Source organism: Seriola aureovittata, chromosome 20 (assembly GCF_021018895.1).
Source record: "Seriola aureovittata isolate HTS-2021-v1 ecotype China chromosome 20, ASM2101889v1, whole genome shotgun sequence".
Taxonomy (NCBI): Eukaryota; Metazoa; Chordata; class Actinopteri; order Carangiformes; family Carangidae; genus Seriola; species Seriola aureovittata.
Genome location: NC_079383.1, coordinates 7,889,100 through 7,914,012, shown reverse-complemented (window position 1 = coordinate 7,914,012; position 24,913 = coordinate 7,889,100). Strand labels below are relative to the sequence as shown.

The window sequence follows — 24,913 nt, the reverse complement described above, 5'->3', positions numbered from 1 at the left end:
TGTCCTTACAATGAACTTCTTTAATAGCTTGTGACTGATGCCATGCCAGGTATGTATGCTACAGTTATGTGCGACTGGTAAATGACAATCTGTCAGACATATCTAACCAAATGAAATGGACAAATGACAATTTTAACAAAAAGTAATTCAATTAAAAAAAAAAAGGATGAACAACTTGAAAACTTGTTTCCAGTGTTTCATGTGCTGTTTTTGACAGTGTCTCCGTAGTTCACTGTAAACAGTATATGAAATTTAAACCTTGAACGAGTGATATTTAACAACAAACAAAGTAGGTTCTTTGTGGTATGTTTACAGAAGGTTTTATTGTTACTGAAAAACAATGGTCTGAGAGAAATATGAGTGACTTGATATAAACACCTGAAAATTGCATAAACAGATGAGTGTTTAAGTTGTTATTCACACGCATGTCCTCCCAATATTAACAGATTATCACCGACAATCAAATCTTTTGAACTGATCACATGTCTATACTGACAAGCAAAATTACTGTCTCTTTTTAAATTGGCTCAGAGCTGTTTACAGAGTTGAGCGCTAACCCAGGATCAATAAGACTTCAGACCACCAGGAAATCAGTGGATCAATGGGAAACTCCACAAAGTTACATGATAACAGGAGTTGTGACTTTAGGCAGCTGGCAAATAAAGTTCTGGATTATTTTAATATATTCATATTCAATATAGTCTTTAAATGTGCATTTTGAATGTGATAGCCCCTGAAACAGATCATGTTATTCATATTAGAGCAAAGTCGAAATCGGAGTTCAAATCAGAACACTGACAACTGTCTAAATACCTCCCTGAACAAATACTATACATTTATACATAATCATCATCATCCTTTCTCCCTGCAATATCCAACATTGATTTTATCTAACTATCTTACCAATACATTTCAACAGGTCATTAACTAAGTGCAGTGCTTGGCGTTTTGAGCTTCAGCACATTTTGAGTGAAGAGTTTCAAGCCAAGTAGAAAAGCTTTGGCCTGTTTGGTGTAAGACAGTGAGGCAAAAAAGAAAAAACAGAAGTAGGCCGTCTCAGTGTGCTCTAATCTGACCTTTACAATGTCAGGCTACAATGCCTTCCAACTGAACACTTCACAACCACACTGTTATTGTAATCATTAATATCCAGCATTGAATTTAAAAGATATAGTCTTTATAGTCTCCCCCAGTCCTTCTGAGCTTATTGTCTTCCTTTGTTAGGGACTGTCTTGCCCTGTCTGAGGTGATGTCTCTCCTTCCGACATCTTTTCCTTTTGTCTTTCTCTTGTTGTCAGTCTCTGTCCCTCTCTCTCTCCTCCTCCAGAGGATGGGTTTGTCTGTGCTCCCACATTCGCACCGCTCCGTCCCACTGTGGACAAACAAACAAGGGTGAAATGGATAGGGATTGCAGGTTACGTTTCCTGTTGTTTTTAATGCCTGCCTACAGGGTTACAGTTATAGTTCACAAATTCCTTTGTGATTTTCTTAACTCAGTTGGACTGTCCCGTAATTGATTTTAGTTAAAAAAGACGTTGCCTGCCAATAACTTCCTATCTTTGCACCTCTCGCTCTGCTCTGGAAACAATCACAATAATTTTATGACTGAAAAATGCTGTCTAATAAATTTTCCATCAACATAACAAAAGTAGTGGATAAACTTTTACTACAGCACCTACTACTACAATTATTATTGCTATTAGTCTCAGTATTAATCTTATTATTGTTATATTTAGGGCCCGAGCACCGACTGGTGCGAGGACCCTATTGAAACTGTGCTGTTTATCATCATTTTCCTCACCTAAAAAAATTGCCTTTTTGAGGCCTTTCCCATGCTCGAAAATGTTATGAAACTTTGCACACGCGTCAGGCCTGGCGAAAATTTACATCTGGTATGGGACAAAAAAGCCTCTTGCACAGGAAGTCAGCCATTTTGAATTTAATGTGCAAATTTGGTGCCGTTTTTGCGCTTTTGGGGCCACAAACTCCTCCTAGGGAATTCATAAGATCAACACGATGGTCGATGAGTTTCATCTTAAGACCTTTGCCATGTTAAATTGTGAAGTTTTGAGTTTTCGCTGGAGGACCCGCCTGCTACAGTGTGGCGAATTTCGATCCTTTGCCATGAAAATTCAACTTGCTCTCATTCCAACACACATGTTCCAAACTGCCCCAAACTTAATGTGCGTCATAAGAATCCCACCTTGAACACACTCATTTGCTTATATTTTGTGATACTCATAGTGCCCCATTGTGGAAACAGGAAGTGTCATGTTTTCCCCTTTATATACTGCTCATAGCAAATTGATTGAATTTTGACCCTTCGCCATGAAACAGGAAGTTGCTATAACTCCAGCATACAGTGCCTAAACAGGCTGAAATTTTATAGATTTGATGAGACTTCCGCCCTGAACACATCTACATGCTCCTATTTACATTCATAGCGCCACGTAATGGAAATATAGAAAGTGGTTACAACTATATAATACTTTGCCCAATCTTCCCCAAATTTTACATGTTTGATGGCAGTCTCACATTTAAGACATCTGCATACTAATATTACACTATAGTCACAGCGCCACCTACTGCAAATAGGTCATAACTCTTATATGATAATCCTGTCATTTACATGACATTTTCAGTGTAAGGTCTGATACATAGCCTCATGTGTGCCCATTATGTGGTGTCTGGCTGCCACATCTGCTGCCATAGTCTGTCTTAAACCATGAGTGCAGTGTCCGGCGGTCATTACGATGTGCGACTGCTTCAAATGGCACACTGCTTTCTGTGAATGGCCCATTTGATTATCTGTTATTACCACAAAACATGAAATTCTCTGACTTCTCTTAATCCACCATATTCCATTATCCGGAGAAATCGCTGTCTGGTCTTAACACTGCTCAATTAGAACCTTTGCTTCCTTTAGATTTAATGTAATGATCAAGTTTTTCTAACATAATACCAGTTAACACTACTCACAGAGCTGCTAACGATGTTGTCCTCGTACGGGTGCCAAGTGACGTCCCTCACACAGGCATCATGGCCTGACAGTCTGGAGACCACGCTGCCCGTAAGCACATCGTAAACTGCACACACATAAATATTTAAACAAATGAAAGTGTGCTGTGTATCAACACACTAACACTGACATATTCACACAAACTTGACACATGCTGACACTCACTGATTATTTTTCCAGTGGAGCAGCCAGAGTAGATGAACCTCTGGCCAGTGCTGAACTCTGGGGAGAAACGGCAACGGATGAGGGTATGCAAAACACCATGACCACGGTACGTCATCACCGAGGTGTCGCCTGTTAGCTTATGTCTCTTCAGGGCTGAAAGGGACAAAAGGGCCAGGAGGTATATAAGCACACTGCTGTCAAACAGAAAAAATTTGAAGATTTTTTTACGTTGCTATTTCGTTTTTTCTTAAACCTGACTTCAGTTTGGTACAATTTTCATCCTAAAACATCAGGTTAAAAGGTATCTGGCTAAAAAACTGGGTGAAGTAGATTATTTATTTTCTTTAATTTCTTTCTTAAGTTTAGGGTTTTCCCTCTCCTCTCTCTGCTCCATTTTATTATCCCTCCTCTTTGACTTGCGATGGTAATCACTCTTCTCCCAGTGTGTGGTTATAATACTGTCATATATTTTCACCTTCACCACCCACACAGGTTTCACCTTTCTGTCATTGGCCCTATCTGTCTTCTTTAATAACATCATTTCATCTTTATCTCCTCCTCTATTCTTCCCCCATATGACCTCTCCTTTCTCTAAGCCTTCTAGTTCCTTCCTCCCTCCCTCCTCATCACCTCTCTGGGGAACCTGCTGCCAGCGGTAATCCCAGTTTTGTTGGGTGACAGCCAGGCGGGAAGCTGCCAGGCCCTCTTTGGGGGAGAACTTCCTGACGTCCCAGAGCTTGATGGACTGGTCCTTCGAGTTGCTGATCAGATAGCGTGCGTCACCCTGGCACAGTCACAATACAAGTGGAGAAGATCACGTTTTAAGAAGAAAACAAAACAAACCAAACCTCTGAACCTGAGACCAGTATACTGAACTAAAGGTGTGTGTACTGGGCTAATTTGGGCATATAATTAATCAGTTTAATCAGTCAAATCCAACTGAAATACCAGCACCAACTTCCCCACCTTGCTGTGAATGAAGGTGATGCCATCTCGGTGTCCAGCCAGCTGTCCGACAGGCTGTGGCCTGTCTTCCCGAAGCGTCCGTCTATCCCACACCTTGCACAGCGCGTCGTCGCTGCCAGAGAAGAGCAGCTGGGATGAGCTGTCAGCGAATGCCACCGCGTTCACGTCATCCTCGTGGGCATCGATCTGACGAGGAGAGACAGAAAAAGCAGAGTCAGTGTTTAAGAGTGCAGGGTGTGTATAGTGACATTCCCTTAAGCCGCAGCTGTATGCTGTGTTTCCTGCTAATTAGCTAGTGAAAATTTTTTTTAATTTAGATGGTTAACAGGAAAAAAACCACTAGCATATATTTTGGGACTGTCCAGGCAATTTTCCACACTATTCTTAGGAATGGTTGATTTTCAGGCATGACGATCAAATGAATATATGTTTGGTATTTTGATTTCTGCTTGTAAAAAAGTGGTCACAAGGCGCTGGTTACTTCTGAACCCCCAATGATACAGGAGGTGATAGATAGAAATTACATTTATGGAATAGAAAAGATGACCTTTTCTCTCCATCTGAGGAAAACTGAATTTATTAAACTATGGACCAAGTGGATCAAATATGTAAGGCCCTCAAGGCCAGATTTTGTGGAAGTATTGAATGATTGATCCTGTAATGTTTTTTTACTCTGACTTCATTGTTTATTTTATTTTGTTTTATTATATTTTGTTGTTCTTATGCGCATACTTTACCTCTCCCAAACTGTAAAAAGTTCTTACATTTACAGAAAAACTGAACGGCATAGGAAAGTAAAGTGTGTTTTCCTGATGTATGTTTTGTAATATGAACTGCCTCCCCAAAATAAAGAATTAAAAAAAGAAAAAGGTGGTGAACATGATAAACAGTGTTCAACATCAATATGCCATCAATATTGTCAACAATTCCTAAGACAAAAAAGAAAAAAACTGTGAGTCAGTTTATCTCAACACTTAAGACTGCTCTGAGGCTCTCAGCTCCAAGCCCATTGGTTCCTACTGAAGATGAATCTTTGAATATATAGTTTCATTTTTTAAATGGCTCAGTCATTTCCTAAAACAGCTGCTCACTCTATTTTTTATGAAACAAACAGGAGGTAATGGTGCATTTCTTGGGGACTATTTTAAGCAGCGGATTAATTCACATTTGACACTGTAGTGAGTATATGGGGCAACAGGACGGTGTGTGGGACTGAGTCATAATAAACTACAGTGGATGACTCACTGATGTGTTTTTATTAGTTTCTGGAATCACAGACTATTTGGCCATATTCAGACCTGTTATTAACATCTATCTAAGCTGATCCAATCACAAGTGATCAGCTCTAAGTACAGGTGTGAACACACCCAAGATGCATTAAGGATACATTTTAGATCCGATCACTCAGACCACATTTGGAGGTGGTCTGGGCCACATATGGTCACATTCTTTTAGTAGTGCAGTGTTTCCCCGATATTCACCCAGCAGCGGCACACTGCCACTGTTAGATTATGTGTGCTGCCACTTAAATTTCATCTATCATTAATATCAATGGGCTACACCAAACATTATCTTGGATTTGTCTGAGTCATTGACTAGTGCATCAAATCCTCCCAGACTCTTCAACCCCCTGGCTAACAAGTGTGATGAACTGGAGGCACTTGTGAAAAACCAGCGGCTTCACTGCAGTACGAGCGGACAGAGACACCTGAGCAAGTGGGAAGAATAAAGGTGGAGGACTGGTTCTGTTTGTGATCAATAGATGGTGCAACCCCGGTCATATCACAGTGACGGAGAAGATCTGCTGTTGGGATATTGAACTGTTGGCAGTTTGTCTTAGACCGTACTGAGGGACTTCTCACACATCGTCGCCATAATTGTTTACATTCAACCATGAGCTGAGCCTGCAGTCGTGTGTGATGTCATTCACAAGACTGTTGCAAGAGTACAGACCCAGCACCCAAATGCATTCATTGCAATATCGGGTGATTTTAACCATGTCACTCTCACTTGTTTGGCTTCACTCAGTATGTTGACTGTCCCACAAGGGAAAATAAAACACTTGATCTGTTGTATGCAAATGTCAAGAAGGCTTACACTGCTTTAGCTCTACTACCACTTAGCAGATCAGATCATAATCTGGTTTTTCTTCAGCGTTCCTACAAGCCCTGTGTAATGAGGCAGGCTGCAACCACCTGCTCATTCAGGAACTGGCCCCGGAGGCCAGTGAGTGTCTAAATGACTGTTTTGAGTGCACAGATTGGAATGTCCTGTTGGAGTCACAGGAAAATGATTAAAGCAAGGACCCTGACCTTGATAGAGTGGTTGAATGTACCACAGACAATATTAAGTTCTGTATGGACACTGTTATACCAGCAAGGACTGTACACTGCTTTCGACAAACCCTGGATCATCCTGTAACATCAAGATCCTCCTCAACCAGAAAAAGGAGGCCTTCGGGGATGGAGACAGGTTGAAGCTCAGGTGCATGCAACATGAGCTGAAGAGATTAAAGCAGGCGAAGGAGGACTACAAAAAGAAAGTAGAGAGGAAGCTGCAGCACAACAACACCAGAGAGGTGTAGAAGGGGAGGACCATCATTGGGTATAAAACGAAGAACAGCCAGGCAACATCAGGTGATGTGGACAAGGCCAATGAGTTCAACCTGTTCTACAACAGGTTTGACACAGCCTAATCCGTTTCTCTCCCACTGCTTCAGCTGTAGCTTTTCCTACGGCATCTCCTTCACAACCTGACACTGCAGCCGCAATTCCCTCCACACTGGGGTCAAGTCTGGAAAGGCAACAGGCCCGGATGGTGTGTGTCCGAGGCTGTTAAAGGACTGTGCAGCCCAGCTGGCTGAGCCTCTCCAGAGGATCTTTAACTTAAGCCTTCAAACAGGGAGGGTCCTGGTACTGTGGAAAACATCATGTCCTGTTCCGGTACCTAAAGTAGGACGACCAGCTGAGATAAATGACTACAGACCAGTGGCCCTCACATCACACATCATGAATACCCTGGAGCAGCTGCTTCTCCACCTTCTGAGGCCACAGGATGAACATGCACTTGACCCCCTACAGTTCGCCTACAGAGAACAAATTGGAGTGGATGTTGTGGATGAGTGGATCCAGAAATATTCAGATGACACAGCTATTGTGGCGCGTATCAGGGACGGGCAGGAAGAGGAGTACAGGGATCTGATGATGGCCTTCAGTGAATGGAGCGACAAGAATTGCTTCCTTCTGAACACCTCCAAGACCAAGGAGATGTTTCATCGACTTTCGGAGGTCTTGGCCCACCCTTCAGCCAGTAAACACTCGAGGGAAGGACATTGAGGTGGTGCACACTTATAAATTCCTAGGTGTGCACCTGGACTGGTCCCTGAAAACAGAAGCCATCTACCGGAAGGGGCAGAGCTGGCTCTTTTTCCTCAGGAAGCTCAGGTCCTTTGACGTCTGCAGTGAAATGCTGCACAAGTTTTATCAGTCAGTGGTGGCCAGTGTACTCTTTTATGCTGCAGTCTGCTGAGGCAGCAGCATGTCAGACACGAACACTAAGAGACTGGCTAAGATGGTAAAAAAGGCTGGATCTGTGCTTGGCAGGATTGTGGCCTCACTCAGTACTGTTGTGGAGAGACGCATGCAATGTAAGATGGAGGCCATCTTGGACAATACCAACCATCCTCTCCACAACATTCTGGCAGGACAGAGAAGCAGCTACAGGTGCAGCAAACGTCTCATCTCACTGCGCTGCAGAACAGAGAGGTTGAGGAGATCTCTTGTTCCCACTGCCATCAGGCTATACAACACCTCAGCCAAAGGAAGTTGACTAATCTAATTATTATTGTTTATTTATTATTAACTGTTTTTATTATTATTATTATTATTATTATTATTATTATTATTATTATCAACATTGAGCTAATGGACACATGATTTTCCCTAGCGGATAAATAAAGTATCGATCTATCTATCTATCTATCTATTGTTGTGACTCATCATTCAAGATACCAGATGTTTCGTTGCTCCACTGGACAAAGGAACTCACACTCCACAGTTCCTCACCGTTCACACCTGGGGACGACCCTTCCCCCCACGGACCTTACTGGCCAGCCAGTCTGGGTCAGCGTGTGACATGTGACCCCCAAGGGTGTCACCAAACAAAACCAGTCCTCTGGCCCTCTTCTCTCTCTTCTCTGCTTGCTCTGGAGAGCAGCTTCTGTTCTCTCCTCTCGGCTCTTCAAAGGGCAACAAGGCCCCAGCCAAGGTCAGCCCTGCTACCTGAGAAACCAGCTCTCTCGTCGGCCTGCTCACAGCAGCCTGCAAACACTCTTCTCCTCAACAGCAGCAACCTGCTTCGGATTAACTGAGAGTGAACCAAATTCTCTTCAGAATCAGCACAAGGCCAGCTAATTTTCCAAACAACAGGAGTCATAGCAGAGTTAGCGTGGAACAGCTAACTCTGTGAGGAGAACAAAGGAGATAACAGCAAAGCAACACAGCCAGACAGGACTTTACTCCACCAGGAAGCCTCCCAACTCACTGGATTTTACAAAAACACTGGAAAGGAACTCTTTGTTTGTTCCAAGGACTGGGTAACGTTAACTGACTGGGCCTAACCTTTCCCAGCCCAGCCCAGCCCAGCCCAGCCCAGCACAGCACAGCACAGCACAGCATAGCTAAGCAGCAGAAGTCTTAACTTTGTTAATGTACTTGTTGATTGATGTCTTGTTGTTGTAATGTTTGCTTAGGTTGTGGTCAGTCATACAGTTAATCAGGTACTCATATGTTCACACACACATAGTAGTACGTCTCAGTTCTAGAACCTGCATGAAGCTAACCTCCTCCCTCTAACCTGGTACCTTTAGATTACATGAGCTAGGCTAAGAAAGAAAATCACACCTTCCCTCTCACACACACCAGGTGGTCTCAGCGGCCATTTTGAGTAGTTTCTTTGTTTACCGCCATCTTGTGTAGTCTTCTTTGTTCAGGTCATGTGGTCACAGTGACCACTGTGAATCGGCCATCTTGCCTTTGTTTGTGTCCCCACACACACACACACACACACACACACACACACACAACACACACACACACACACACACACACACACACACACACACACACACCTGTATATACTAGATTAGACATCGTGTTTTACTCTGCTCCATTGTAAATAAATGCCTTTAAGTATAACTACTGGTGTGTTTAATGTTGCACAAGCGTGAATTTTGCCAACCTCTACTTGGTAGAATTCCAATCCTTCAACTTTAACTTACTGTTGATATGGTAATTTGGTTATAGTTGGTAAGCCAATGGTTAATCAGAGTTCCAGAATGGTAATAAATTGAGACTAAAACCATATTAGTTTAGGCTGGTGCCCCGAGGACTTTAATTAATTTTAACGTTATTATTTATTATTAATATTTTTAATATTAATATTTTCTTAATTTATGATAGCCAATAAATTGAGAGACAACCGAAATCCAACATATTTGGTGTCCAGCTCATGAGGTAGAGCTCAGACCCAATACTATCTATCATTCTTCAAAGGACATCAACATAAAAGGTAATGTTGAAGTAGCGTAGCTCCTTTAGGGAATAAGGCAGTGCGTAACAAGCGAGTGGCAGAGAAGTGACGGTGAATCAGTGAATGCAAACAGAGCAGAGGAAAAGGTTAGCAGTAAGTTGTCAATATGGCAGCAAATGTACAGTATGGGCTGCGGTGTGTAGTTAATGAAAACTACAGCTTCTCAAGACATCTCCCCAAGAAAGGCTAACAATAGGTTTTTTGGCTGCTATGTAAAGTTAGCTGCATTCATAGGAAGTCACTTTAATTAGCTGCTTGTCATTAATAACTGCATGCCCAGTGTCTAGATCCTCTGTTAGTAATTACAGCATAGCTAGTGTGCTCCACGGGGTAAGGCAAGCTCCCTGTCTTAGCTAAAATGATATTACTACTCTCTTACTTGTCCTGTAAGTGCACGACAGGTACAAGCTTAGACTAAACTCAAATTTGTCCTATACTCATACATCTTGATAGTTAAATCATATTTCAGTTTTCAGATGCATGTATCAAACTGGTGGGTTAGGAAGAGAAAGGAGGATGGTGACCATGGAGGAGCTGAGTAAAGCAAATTAGGGATTCAAACTAGTCACCTTTTAATCTAATGAGAAATGTCTTTTGGATTCTAATGTACAATTGCCAATACAGAATGGAGTAAATAAAATGCTGGTTACATGTTGCCTATCTAGGTGCTAAAGTATGTCACAGAAAAAAGGACAGCTAGTGCAAGTGGTAAATGGGTATTTCATATCATTTTTTGATATTAATTTCTATAGTAAATTAAGACACAAAAGACAAACATAAATAATCTTATGTATAATGATTCTCAGGTTATTTAATTTGAAGCTATTCCGACTTGCATGAATATGGGCCAGTGTCGCATCCTAATGGACACAACAGCACCGCTGCTATAAAAAATTCTAGGGGAAACACTGTAGTGTGAACACAAATGCATCCTGGGCCACATTGAAGGACCGCATATTCAACCAACGTCCTCTGCCACAGTCTAATTTGTCCCGCTATCTAAACATACAAGAGGAGCTAGCAAACCTGGAATCATTCATTGATCACCACCATAGCGAACTTCGAGGGAATTTCTTCAAATTGGCACAAACATTCACTTGGGCTCAAGACAAACTGATTTTGGTGGTCAAAAGCCAAGGTCAGTGTGACCTCAGAAAACACTTTTTAGCCATTATTCAAGACTTCACTCAGCAATTATGACAAAATTTCACACAAATGGTCAATATTTTATAGACTCTGGATAAACAGGGATGTAACCTGAAACTAGTGGAGGCCTACAACCATGAGGCGGTAATTCTAGTTTAAATATCATGATTATTGTCAATACTAGTATATCGCAACACCCCTACTCAATAGCAAGGAATTCCATAAATAACCCCCTAGAAGGTTCCTTCAACGTCTCAATGCTCAAAGACACAAACTTTGACAGGAGAGCGTGCATCCTTCATGGACAAATATGAATCTACAAATAGCTCACTACCATTAATCTAGGAAACTGCAAAAACAGTAATTTGGCAAAAAAAACATCTTTTTCATCTCAGAAGAAGAAAAACAGCCTGCATATGAAAACAATCAAGAATTAAAAATAACAGAGCTAGAAAAAACTGCAAGAACTCAGAAGAAAATCTGAATAAACTTCAATTAGATATGTCTGACATAACATAAAAAAAAAAATACTAATTTTAATTTAGCAACAAAAACACAGGAATTTTGAATATAATAATGTTGTTGTCCTTTGTCTGCTCCAGTGAGGAGTTGCCATTCATGTATTTGATTTGCATAGGTTTCACACTGTATGTCCTTTCTGTCACAACCTTGGTTTTGAGGAACCATAGATCGAACTGCCAACCCCGGAATCTGCAGCCAACCCACTCTGCTACCTGAGTCAATGCTCCATTCCTGTTTTAATATAATTTTATAATTTCTCACAAATCAACTTTCTGGCAATGACAAATAAACCCAACCTCTAACTCATTAAGTGTAAGCTCAGAACACAGAACACACGTAACACTCAAAAAAGTACCAAATCAGCCTCTCTGCCCCCCTAACACCTTAGACGATTACATCCACACAATGAGGCACTGCCCAATTGGTAAAACAGTTTTGGACAGAAATCACAGAATAACTGTCCCTCATACTGGACTTTCCCAATCATTCATGAGTTGTCATCACTCACACTCCCCAACCACAGCATAAAAGTATGACTCATCACTCTAACTATCAATCTCACTATGGATATTCCTCTTTATAGACCACATAACAGTGGAAAAACTTTTCTCTTCTTCATAACTACACTCTCCTTTAACACATGCACACGAACACACACACATTATTACTGTCTTTTTTTTGTTATTAGTATTATTATTATCACTAATGTTATTTTACCCCCCCCCCCCCCCCCCACACACACACACACACACTGCAGGGTGGAACCAGACTCTTGCTGCTAACATAACAGCCAGCAGAGTGGTATGAATGTTCAGCTCATCTTTTTATTAGAAGTGGATGTTACTCACAAAAAGGTAAATACAAACAAAGACAAAGCAACACAAACAATACAAAAACAAAAAACATATGCAAAAACACTAACCTTCAACGTTCGTTTATTCTGCTCAAGGTCAAAAACGTAAAGGCAGCCATCATTTGCTCTGGAAGGTGAGGAGAGACTGAATGAATTAAAAAACAAGCAGTTTAATGCAACTTTCCATGTGTTTATAGTAAATGTAGGTGTCTTGTCTTCAGAATTCAAGCATTGACAATGCTGGCTACAAAATGAAAAAGTATATTCAACTTCCACCTCGAACAAACAGCTGTCAAAAAAAAAAACAGCTTGAAGTTACATTACAGTCCTGTACTGTTTTCTCATATTGACAATGTCCAGAATTGTTCTTTCACTCATGCAGGAGATTGTCCATGTAAGACATGTTCTCACTTACGGGACATACTCAGTTTGGTTTAGGTGAGGGGCGGCGCCTGGGTGAAGCGTGCAGGAGAAATGATAGAAACGTTGTCAGCACGCCCACTTGCTCACTGTGAATTCTCCGGACATGACCTGCTCTATTCACACATGAGCTCAATCGTACATTACACAAATTTATTTTAGGGAGCTAACCCAAGTCTGTTTAATGTCCAGTTCAACTGATTCAGACATTTGCTTTCTCACATACAGCTCCTCCAAATAATGTCTAGATAAGTTCAGGGTTGACGTGTATGTATGAAAGCTCTACTGGTTTCCACACTCACTGCCTCAAAACATAAAAGTGAACTCTACTCACCCTCCGAGGATCTCTTTGCCATCTGTGGATGCAGCCAGGGAGAACACACAGAACCTCCTTTCATCTGGACTACAAACACACATAGAGGCAGGTTTACGCTGCAGCAGTAGCACCATTACTGAATCATAACTACACCGTCTACTGCATGTCATGCCACACCAAAAAGCTTGATGAAGGCACACAATGCTAGTGTAAGGAGTGCTATGAGTTAATGGTAGTGCTTTGTGAAACAACGGAACACACATGTGATGAGTGGGTAGTGAGTTCTAACAGCATCATTCATCTAGGTGTTAATGAACAGAGGGAATGATAGATTACCTGCTCCATAATGTTATAAGTTACTATGAGGGAAACACTAACTTGAGGTCCAGGGCGGTGTGGTTTTCACTGTCTCCATATATACTGCACAAATGAACTGTGGGGAAGACACACAGACAGATAAAACATATAGAAATAAAACAACATATTGTGAACAGTGGCAGAGCCTGTTAACAGTCATGCTGATGAAAATAAAGAATAAAGAATAAAGACCTGATTCTGTGTTTTCTGAAGCATCTTTCAATAATAGCGCTGAAATTATCAGTCCATTACCAGTCAGTTATCAGTCAATACACTGAAATTTATTCTGAAAACAATTTTGAGCAATTTTAGTCAGCATTTCTGTGGTTCTATCATCTAAAATTTGAAAATGTGCTACTTTTCTTTTTTAAACCTTCTTAAATGTCTTAGGGTTTGGGACTGTTGGTTGGACAACAGATATCTGACACAAGTCCCTTTTAAACAGAGATCCTGCTGTATTGCTGTTAAGAAGACCCTTCATTTTGCTGTCTTTGCTGGTTCACAATGAACCAAACAAAGCTGGCGTATTACCACCACACTGTGTGATTTTAGGTAGCATGCCGGCATTCAGGAATCAGAGGCATGACATGTAACACAACAGCATCAGCATCTGTCGCATCATGAACAGCTATTCCTTTCACAAAGATGTTGGTTTGGTTCTGTGACTACCTCTGCTGCAGGCATAAAGCCAGAACAACATCCCCCTGATGTTTGTACTTTTTATACAGAAAGGGTGAGGAGGAATAACAGCACAACATTCTCCCTTTGAATAGGCTGTGTAAAAGGGGAGAATGTCACTTTTCACTCAAGGAAACTATGACGTATATTCTGTCCATATACTTTCCTGTTATTTCACAGACACAACAATTTATCAAAATATTCAGCACTTTAATCAGCAATGAAAATAGAAGTTACTTGAAATTACTGTTTAATTAGTTAATCTGCTTTGCTACAGTACGAATGTGACTCCCTTCCAACAAAGCTCAAATAGTTACCCTCTGGAGCTATTAATGGGATTATTTTTAGCATTTTAAGATAAAAAATTGTGAGTTTGTGATTACAATGTTGATAGAGATATTTTTGAGAATATTGAGGTCACAGTCATACCAACTAAATGGTCAGCTCTTTATTCAAATAAACTTTATGTATCGCTCTCAATCTGAACAGAGCAGAACAATGAAAAGTAATCAAACTGACATGCACACAAATGCAGACCTCTGTCACCTTCCAAGTAACTTGTGGTGCCATTGGTTTGGAGAGAAAACTTAAATTTAATGAAAGCTCCAAACACACAGGCAGTACAGGTAGAAGTGCAGGATCACATTCAGCATGTGAACTTTGAACATTTAACTAAATAAGTCCAATAATTCCATCTGGCTTATGCTTAGTTACAAATGCTGGCTGTAAAAGCACATGAATATACATTCACTGCCACTTTATTAGGTACACTTTACTAGTACCGGGTTGGACGTCCTTTTACCTTCAGAACTGCCTTAATTCTTCTTGACATAGATTCAACAAGGTGCTGAAAACATTCCTCAGAGGTTTTGGTTATTGACATGATAGTATCATGCAGTTGCTGCAGATTTGTCAGCTGCACATCCATGATGTGAATCTCCCATCCCACCACATCCCAAAGGTGCTCTATTGGATTGAGGTCTGGTGATTGTGGAGGCCATTTGAGTACAGTGATCTCATGGTCATGTTCAAGAAACCAGTTTGAGATGATTTGAGCTTTGTGACATGGTGCGTTATCCTGCTGGAAGTAGCAATCAGAAGATGGGTACACTGTGGTCATAAAGGGATGGAAATGGTCATCAACAATACTCAGGTAGGCTGTTGCGTTTAAATGATGCTCAATTGGTATTAAGGGGCCCAAAGTGTACCAAGAAAATATCCCACACATCATTACAACACCAACCTGAACCGTTGATACAAGGCAGGATGGATCCATGCTTTCATGTTGTTTACGCCAAATTCTGACCATACCATACGAATGTTGCATTCAGACTCATTAGATCAGGCAACATTTTTCAATCTTCTATTGTCCAATTTTGGTGAGCCCGTGTGAATTGTAGCCTCAGTTTCCTGTTCTTAGCTGACAGGAGTGGTACCCGGTGTGTTCTTCTGCTGCTGGAGCCCATCTGCTTCAAGGTTCAACGTGCTGTGCATTCAGAGATGCTGTTCTGCATACCTTGGTTGTAACCTTGAGTTACTGTTGCCTTTCTATCAGCTTGATCCAGTCTGGCCATTCTCCTCTGACCTCTGGCATCAACAAGGCATTTTCGCCCAGAGAACTGCTGCTCACTGGATATTTTCTCTTTTTCAGACCATTCTCTGTAAAGCCTAGAGATGGTTGTGCGCGAAAATCCCAGTAGATCAGCAGTTTCTGAAATATTCAGACCAGTCCGTCTGGCACCAACAACCATGCCACGTTCAAAGTCACTTAAAATTACCTTTATTCCCCATTCTGATGCTCGGTTTGAACTTCAGCACAACGTCTTGACCATGTTTACATGCCTAAATGCACTGAGTTGCTGCCAAGTGATTGGCCTATTAGATATTTGCGTTAACGAGCAGTTGAACAGGTGTACCTAATAAAGTGGCCAGTGAGTTGTATAGTTCTTTGTGGACATCTTGCCGTCCAAACCACAACTCTCATTAAACAAAAGTAGTGATTGGAATCGAGAACCGCTTCCAAATTGTTTGAACCATCTGCATCACATGTACCAAAGCTTATCAATTCCTTTTATTTTCCTATTATTGATGCCCGTGCTGTGTCGAAAACCCTTCAGCCAGTCAACATTCGAGGGAAGAATTTCTGAATGTTAATATTTACTTATCTTGTATAGATATATATATATATATTGTATTCAATAATTATTTATTTATACCTCATTCTGTTCTTTATAGGCCTACCTATTATCAGACCGACAGATCGAGCAAGCAGTAGGGCAAAAACCTGCAAAAATGTTTTTTACCATACAGAAAATCGTTAAAAAAAAATCAATAAATTAAGCAGATTCTATAATGGCATTGGTATCAATACATTTTATCATTTGCCATCCATACAGTATTATGACTAATTTATCGCATCATATGGTATGTGACAGGACCCCTAGCCTTACTGTAGTCAGACCAGCTGGAGTACAGCACATGGTGCGCATCAGGGGTGAAGCAGACGTCCAGCACGCTCCAGCCCACGTCTCGAGCCTTCACTGTTTGCTGTAGATTAAAACGTCCCCTGGTGGTGTTGTACAAGCGTATGTTCTGGTCTGCAGTAAGCAACAGAAAAAAATTACATTAAATCATGGCTACATTGCATAAACCTAAAGTTATTTATTGTCAATAACATACAAGTTTAGTTTTTCATAATATAAGGACCTATTTAAACATTAGTGCAACCAGCATTTGGCTACTAATTCAGTGGTTACAGGAGCAACATCTCTATAATAATGGAGGAAGCAAAAACTGACAAACAGGGGCTTTGTGAGATCTGTTGCCACTTAACTGTATTATCAAAACAGCAACTTTATGAAAAAAGTAGTGACATATTAAATCAGGAAAAGGAATGAATATACATAATGATACTAGATTTGGTACATTTGGTGTTTTCTGATGACTTGTTTTATACAGACAATGAAATGAAAAGTAAAACAAAACTGGGTCAAACCCTAGTATAATAAACCTAGGCTGGGTCAATATGCAAGATTGAAGATGTAGTTGAAAACTGTTGTGGAACCGCTGTAAATAACTACTTTCAATGGGAAGTAGCTAAAGCCTAATGTTAGAAAAGTTGCATTATATACTAATTAGCATATTCACAACATTATTGCATCATGTTTGCATTCTGCCTAGTGTCAGCTGGTTTAAGCCCTTTGTCTGTTTGCTTCTCTCATCCTCTGTGCTCACATATACATTATTCAGGATATAACTAAATTCCAATAAAGCTGTTTCTTTTGTCAGACAATAAAATATGTTTGAAACAGTGACTGAAACGTGGTCCATGAGGACTTCGAGTTAACCAGCAGTCACCTCCAAGCCCTTTCCAAGCTCCTGCTCTGCTGCTGTTAAAATCCTCATTTTATAACCACAATGTCATCTGACAAAATCACAAAACACATAAGTTAAAGACAAAGACTGTGCTGTGATTTTGGCTACATTTACTTTCAAAATGATCACTCTGAGAGAAAGTTACAAGCTCATTCACATCCATCTCACCTGCCATGTGGTCAATAGAACAAGACTCATGGAGAGACATGTCTGCTGAAGAAAAGCCCAAACTCACGCTTGTAGGGGTCTCTCTTCTATGGAAAGTAGCTAAGGTTTGTCCAAGAAGAGTGTCGCTAGCTGCTTTTTTGAAAAAACTCGCTGAAGGGTCTTAAATCTAGCGTCAAAGGCACTAAATTGGCACCACTGCCTGTAAATGCCCCCTGATGACATAGAAACTGTTCACATCAATTCATTTTGAAAGAGCAACAGCCATACAGAAACTCCAATACTCAGCCAGCACACCAGTCGTGAAACCATTTCACTCAGTCACACTGCATTCAGCTGACCAAAGGTGTTACTTCATTAGTCAGTCAGTCAGTGATATTCATGTTTATAGGGCTGGCCAAACGGTTGCAGTCAAGCACAAACAATACTGAGACCAACCAAATTCTGTGCAGAACACTACATGTTCCCTTTGATTTCTAAGCAGGTTTAAACAAACACTAAGAATCACTGTCATCTCTGAACCAGTTCCACTGGGTTGTCGTGTCGGATCTGAAGTTATTTACCTTGGCAGGCGGAGAGGAACATGTTGCCATCCTCGCTGTACACTCCACAGAAGGCTTTCTGCTGGTATGTATCTTTGTGGGATACATAGTTTGGCAGGAAACTGTGAAGGAACACCAGAGTCAATAATATCTGACTGATGTCTAGTGTATTGTCGATTTTCACAAAAATTATATTGCACTAACTCACATAAATACAACAGAAGTTAGTGCTTAATCGTGAATACTCTGCTACTCTGCCTTCCTGAGCTAACTGGTTCTTGTTCTTTCTCTGTGTCACCTTCTGGTAATTCATTGAGAATTATCAGACATGTGTAGAGTTTGAACAACTTACTGTGTGCGGATACGACTGCACTCCCCATGAGAAAAACTAGAACCTCTACATCTGCCTTGTTCCCTCTAAAAATCAAAGTTCATCAGAAAAACAACAAATTAGTCAACAGCCTAATGTGTCTAAAATCATCTTAAATATTTGGATAAACTGGGATAAAAATAATAAGACATCACAGTAGAGTTTTTAGAGTTTTTTTTTTAATTAATTCACAAACTCCTCATAAAACTGGATGAAAATGATGAGAATTAATCATCCTCATCTTGCTACATTTTTAGAGGGAGAACATTACCAGTTCTGGTCTGGTTTAGTTTGTGTCTCAGTGGTCTGACCTCTGTTAGCATGTGAGTGAAACTGTTTCGGCCTTTCAGGGCAGAGGAGGCGGTGGCCAGCAGGATCTGAGTTCTGATTTCACTTCGGTCCACTTCCAGTGTGTCGGGCTGGGTGTCCACTAGCAAGATAACACAAACAACAAGTGTCAGTATTAGTATTTTTCTGGACATGCTACATAGTATATTCTGATTCAATGGCCCTGAATATTTATGAGAACAAACTGCAGGACCTTTCAACAACTGAAATACTGTAATTTTTCAATAACCATTGGACAAACTCAACACAAACATGTTTTTCTAATGTTCTGATACGGGGAGAGTGAGAAAGCAGAGAGTGACAAAGAGGAGAACACACAGAATGTACTAGTCAGCAGCTCAATAAAACTGCAAGGTTGTTAATTGGGTTTTATGAGTTTAAAAGATGATTTCAATTGTTGTATATGCTTACTTTAATGGCTAAAAAATACTCTTCACTTAATTCCTTTGAATTATAGCAAAACGCTGCTATTTAATTCTGCAATTCCGTGTATGGTTGTTGAAACAGCGTGTTTCAGCAGAAGAGTGATGGTAAGGAGCTCTGTAATATAGAGTTATTTAATTTCCTACTATTGCACCTGGACAACAGTATCAGCACTGAGGTTACCTGGTGGGTTGTAGCGGTCTCCCAGCCGACCTTCCCAGGCTCCATCGCTGTCCTCATCAGAGTCAGAGTATGACTGGACCAGCTGCAGCCCTGTGGCTCCACTGCCATGGACCAGTCTGACCTGGCCCCTGAAAACACGAACACCACATCAGTTCAACCACCAGTTAAAGAGGAACAAGTGTACATAAACAAGAATTTCAAACAGATCAGAAAATGTAGAAGAAATTACAACTGTATGTCAAAACAAATGCTTGAAATATTCTAACATCACATGTACAAATCAGACAGTGTTTCGCAGACTGACCGGCCTCATTGCTACTGCCGGATGATAGGACCTACTCACAGTGGATTTCTACTTCTTTTAGTTATTTCCCCTTTTCTCCACGCTGTCTTGTTAGTGTCTCAGCCTACAGAGTCAGGGTTCACTGACACAATAAAATGTTTGACGTTTGACACAGTAGTTTTTACAAAGTGCCTCACACAACACAACAACTTTGATAAATCCAGACGGACCAAAAGTCTAGGAGGTCTAGGAATCTAGGACAGGTCACCTCCTCAGTAGGTAAGCCAGCACTTCAGCTAAATCGACGTCCTCCTCTGCTGCTGACTGTCTGTCTGTCTGTTGCCTGTCCGCCGTCCTGCGGCCCCGGCTGCCGCTGCTCCGGTTCGGTTCTGCTGCTTCAGACCGCTCAGCTGGGTTGTCACTGGAAGAGCTCCTTCCACCAGACATCCCAGAACTGGACTGAGAGCCCATAGACTGAAGAGGGCCTGGCGGGACAGTGGTACGAGATTATCTGACACTTTTTCGTTGGTGGACAAACACAAGTTAGATTATAATTGCAGGAAAATATATTTGCATTAACTGAACGGACAGCAGACCGAGTTATCAGTTCAAGCCCCCGCACCCCCACTGCTTCAGACAGAGTCGGACTGCTGCAGGAGAAATCTATACTGTTCACCCGTTACCCGGTGTCTTGCGTTAGCTCGTATTGGCTGTTTTGTGGAGCCAGCTAACGATGCTAACGACTCAACGTTACCGTTTGTCCGTCAAACTGTCTTCTCAGCGGCTCGTCGGTCCAGACTGTTATGTTTCGTTGCAACCTGATCAGTTTGGTATAAGTATGGCTCCGGTATGGCCCTGCAGATGAGGTATATCCATAAAGTTGAAGGTTGTGTCAGATCAGTCAGCTAGCAGAGGTACTCCGACAGCCGCCATGTTGTTTACAAACGTGTGAAAAACTCTGCTCGTGCCCGTTCACTGTCACATGACGCACACCTGCGCTCACCTCCTAATCGAAGATCCAAAGTCAACAAAGTTGTTCATCATGTTAGAATAAACAATAATGTGTATTTGTGCATATATAACCAACGTTACAAAGTGTTTACACTAGAAAAGCAGTAATGTGACATATAGGCTACAAGGCAGAAACAAAGAGCAGAGTCGTAAGATTAAAATGTAGGTCTACAACTTTTACATAGTAATATGTCAAGCAGAGCTGATAAGCAATGATATAAGATGAATGTATTTTGATATGAGGGAAAGTCACAATAATATGTTATAAACAGTCCTGCTTTGTCCTGCTTATTCAGTGACAGTGATAAGAGATTACTGTGTTTATCTGACACCAGACACAAATTATAATATCTGTAGCCTACCTGTGATACACCTCTTTACTTTGAAGATACAGCTAGAGGCCATCATGATGCAGTTTGAATAACTGCTAACTAGTTCTCTGAAATTTGGAATATGCCCCTCTACAATTTAAAAATGCTTCATGCTAGGCGAGGGAATGACTTCAAAACATGTCCTGCATTATTACCTCACACTAACTGAGTCATCCTGAGTCATATTCTGGTTTAAACAATGTATGTTTCTGCTGATAGTGTCTGTGTGTAGCAGGTTGTGGGATATCCCTTCCAGATCACCATAGGGTTTAGTCATGCCTACTTCCTGGTTTTAATTGTTTGGGGAAGGCTATATATTTACCCTGATGCTGCTGCTCTCTCTCTCTCTCGCTCTCTCTCTGCTGCCTGGTGAGCCTGTAGAATGCTGTCTCTGCTCCATGTTTGTTCTGTTGGTTATTTTGTTAGTTTAGTTATTGTGTTTTGTTTAACTGTCTGTTTAGTAAACTGTTTTACTTAGTTTTGTCGTTTGATACAGTGCTTTGCACTTAGCCTTTGGTTTAATAGGTATTTTCTGTTCGTTGTTTCGTTGTTTGTACACTGTTGGCCCTCCTGGCATTGATTTGGTTATTTCCCCCAAGAATTTGTACCCCTGCTGTGATATAATACGTGTTTTTCTGTCCCTGTACGAGTGCTGTAGGCACGGCAGTGAGCGTGGCCGGCCCAACGGTGGAGGGTTTGGTGGTAGAGTTCCTCACCTGTACTTCACCACCCCTCATAATAGTGTGTTTGGTAAATTTTGCACTTCCTTAACTATTTATTTGCATCCCTTTTGTTGATTTGTTGTATGAGTGTGTAGGGCGGAGTGTGGTGAGGTACTCTATCCCAGTGTGAATTTTCTCCCTTCCCTGTCTATGGCCACAGCTGCTAATCCTACAGCTCTCTTCCTCCTGTTATTCATTTAAATATTGCACAGATTAGATCTTGAGGCACCTCTTTTATATTTTCTATAGCTTTTTTTGATTAACAACTTTAATAAATTGTTGTTGATTTTATATATTTGCCCTTTTAACCTTTTTTTTTTTTTTTTTTATAAATTTGTAATCTTGGGGGAAATCCTTTTCTCAGTCCATCTTTTTTTGTCATCTGTATCATTAAGGGATCTGTGGACTAACCGGTTTTACTGGGGTATTAAAGGCGGTCAGTGGCACCTAAATTTTCAGTCAAATCTGGCCCTTGCCACAGCCCAGCCACGTGTGCATGGTGCATATTCTTAAACTAATGTGCTATTTATTTTGCCAAAATCAAATGACAATACAGAAAACCTGGGGAAGTTGGTTTACTGGGTTTCTATAATGTTACCATACATGGTCTGCAGTGTGCATGGTTGCCTTTTTACCCTACCCTTTATACCTTTATGTTTTCTGGCAGCGGCTACAGTCCCTTCTGTGTACACCGATAGAAAACAACCATCCACTGGTCAAACTACAAATGCTACCAAACAGTGCATTACATATGTATTAACATTACCATTACAATTAGTGAACAATGTTGATGGACAACTGCAGTTCAGCAATTTATTAGATATTTCAAAACCATATTTCAGATTTTTTTACCGTAAATTTTTAGGAAGGCTATAGAAGTTAATACGCTTCCCTCAATTATGTACCAGGTTTTAATTACTTTGAGATATAAACCAAATAAAGATCAATTACTGCCTCGATAATCAGAGGTTCATAGCCTTGGCTGAAAATGATGCAAAAATATTGGTTCACATCCTATGCACAGAGACTAAAGTTATATGTAGACATAATTATAGATGTCTGTCAGACTGACCGGCCTCATTGCTACTGCCGGATGATAGGACCTACTCACAGTGGATTTCTACTTCTTTTAGTTATTTCCCCTTTTCTCCACGCTGTCTTGTTAGTGTCTCAGCCTACAGAGTCAGGGTTCACTGACACAATAAAATGTTTGACGTTTGACACAGTAGTTTTTACAAAGTGCCTCACACAACACAACAACTTTGATAAATCCAGACGGACCAAAAGTCTAGGAGGTCTAGGAATCTAGGACAGGTCACCTCCTCAGTAGGTAAGCCAGCACTTCAGCTAAATCGACGTCCTCCTCTGCTGCTGACTGTCTGTCTGTCTGTTGCCTGTCCGCCGTCCTGCGGCCCCGGCTGCCGCTGCTCCGGTTCGGTTCTGCTGCTTCAGACCGCTCAGCTGGGTTGTCACTGGAAGAGCTCCTTCCACCAGACATCCCAGAACTGGACTGAGAGCCCATAGACTGAAGAGGGCCTGGCGGGACAGTGGTACGAGATTATCTGACACTTTTTCGTTGGTGGACAAACACAAGTTAGATTATAATTGCAGGAAAATATATTTGCATTAACTGAACGGACAGCAGACCGAGTTATCAGTTCAAGCCCCCGCACCCCCACTGCTTCAGACAGAGTCGGACTGCTGCAGGAGAAATCTATACTGTTCACCCGTTACCCGGTGTCTTGCGTTAGCTCGTATTGGCTGTTTTGTGGAGCCAGCTAACGATGCTAACGACTCAACGTTACCGTTTGTCCGTCAAACTGTCTTCTCAGCGGCTCGTCGGTCCAGACTGTTATGTTTCGTTGCAACCTGATCAGTTTGGTATAAGTATGGCTCCGGTATGGCCCTGCAGATGAGGTATATCCATAAAGTTGAAGGTTGTGTCAGATCAGTCAGCTAGCAGAGGTACTCCGACAGCCGCCATGTTGTTTACAAACGTGTGAAAAACTCTGCTCGTGCCCGTTCACTGTCACATGACGCACACCTGCGCTCACCTCCTAATCGAAGATCCAAAGTCAACAAAGTTGTTCATCATGTTAGAATAAACAATAATGTGTATTTGTGCATATATAACCAACGTTACAAAGTGTTTACACTAGAAAAGCAGTAATGTGACATATAGGCTACAAGGCAGAAACAAAGAGCAGAGTCGTAAGATTAAAATGTAGGTCTACAACTTTTACATAGTAATATGTCAAGCAGAGCTGATAAGCAATGATATAAGATGAATGTATTTTGATATGAGGGAAAGTCACAATAATATGTTATAAACAGTCCTGCTTTGTCCTGCTTATTCAGTGACAGTGATAAGAGATTACTGTGTTTATCTGACACCAGACACAAATTATAATATCTGTAGCCTACCTGTGATACACCTCTTTACTTTGAAGATACAGCTAGAGGCCATCATGATGCAGTTTGAATAACTGCTAACTAGTTCTCTGAAATTTGGAATATGCCCCTCTACAATTTAAAAATGCTTCATGCTAGGCGAGGGAATGACTTCAAAACATGTCCTGCATTATTACCTCACACTAACTGAGTCATCCTGAGTCATATTCTGGTTTAAACAATGTATGTTTCTGCTGATAGTGTCTGTGTGTAGCAGGTTGTGGGATATCCCTTCCAGATCACCATAGGGTTTAGTCATGCCTACTTCCTGGTTTTAATTGTTTGGGGAAGGCTATATATTTACCCTGATGCTGCTGCTCTCTCTCTCTCTCGCTCTCTCTCTGCTGCCTGGTGAGCCTGTAGAATGCTGTCTCTGCTCCATGTTTGTTCTGTTGGTTATTTTGTTAGTTTAGTTATTGTGTTTTGTTTAACTGTCTGTTTAGTAAACTGTTTTACTTAGTTTTGTCGTTTGATACAGTGCTTTGCACTTAGCCTTTGGTTTAATAGGTATTTTCTGTTCGTTGTTTCGTTGTTTGTACACTGTTGGCCCTCCTGGCATTGATTTGGTTATTTCCCCCAAGAATTTGTACCCCTGCTGTGATATAATACGTGTTTTTCTGTCCCTGTACGAGTGCTGT

The 24,913-nt window shown here is 41.1% G+C and overlaps 1 protein-coding gene across 2 annotated transcripts; it reads right to left on the bottom strand.

The window, feature by feature from the left end:
- Window positions 1–304: 304 nt before the first annotated feature.
- dcaf11 (ddb1 and cul4 associated factor 11) lies at window positions 305–23,346 on the bottom strand. 2 transcript variants are annotated; one of them, XM_056364160.1, is made up of 15 exons: window positions 23,250–23,346; window positions 19,989–20,130; window positions 19,438–19,565; window positions 18,795–18,913; window positions 18,466–18,530; window positions 18,135–18,235; window positions 16,482–16,628; window positions 13,375–13,429; window positions 13,015–13,083; window positions 12,330–12,387; window positions 4,151–4,336; window positions 3,815–3,968; window positions 3,185–3,337; window positions 2,980–3,086; window positions 305–1,372 (listed from the first exon to the last, which is right to left on the bottom strand). In XM_056364160.1, exons 1-15 carry the CDS (start codon window positions 23,344–23,346, stop codon window positions 1,295–1,297), a joined length of 1,659 nt encoding a protein of 552 aa, XP_056220135.1. In that variant the 3' UTR covers window positions 305–1,294. The 2 variants fall into 2 exon arrangements, with proteins under 2 accessions (XP_056220135.1, XP_056220134.1); XM_056364159.1 differs by lacking the exon at window positions 23,250–23,346 and adding an exon at window positions 20,475–20,671 and having other exon boundaries at window positions 19,989–20,205.
- Window positions 23,347–24,913: the final 1,567 nt, after the last annotated feature.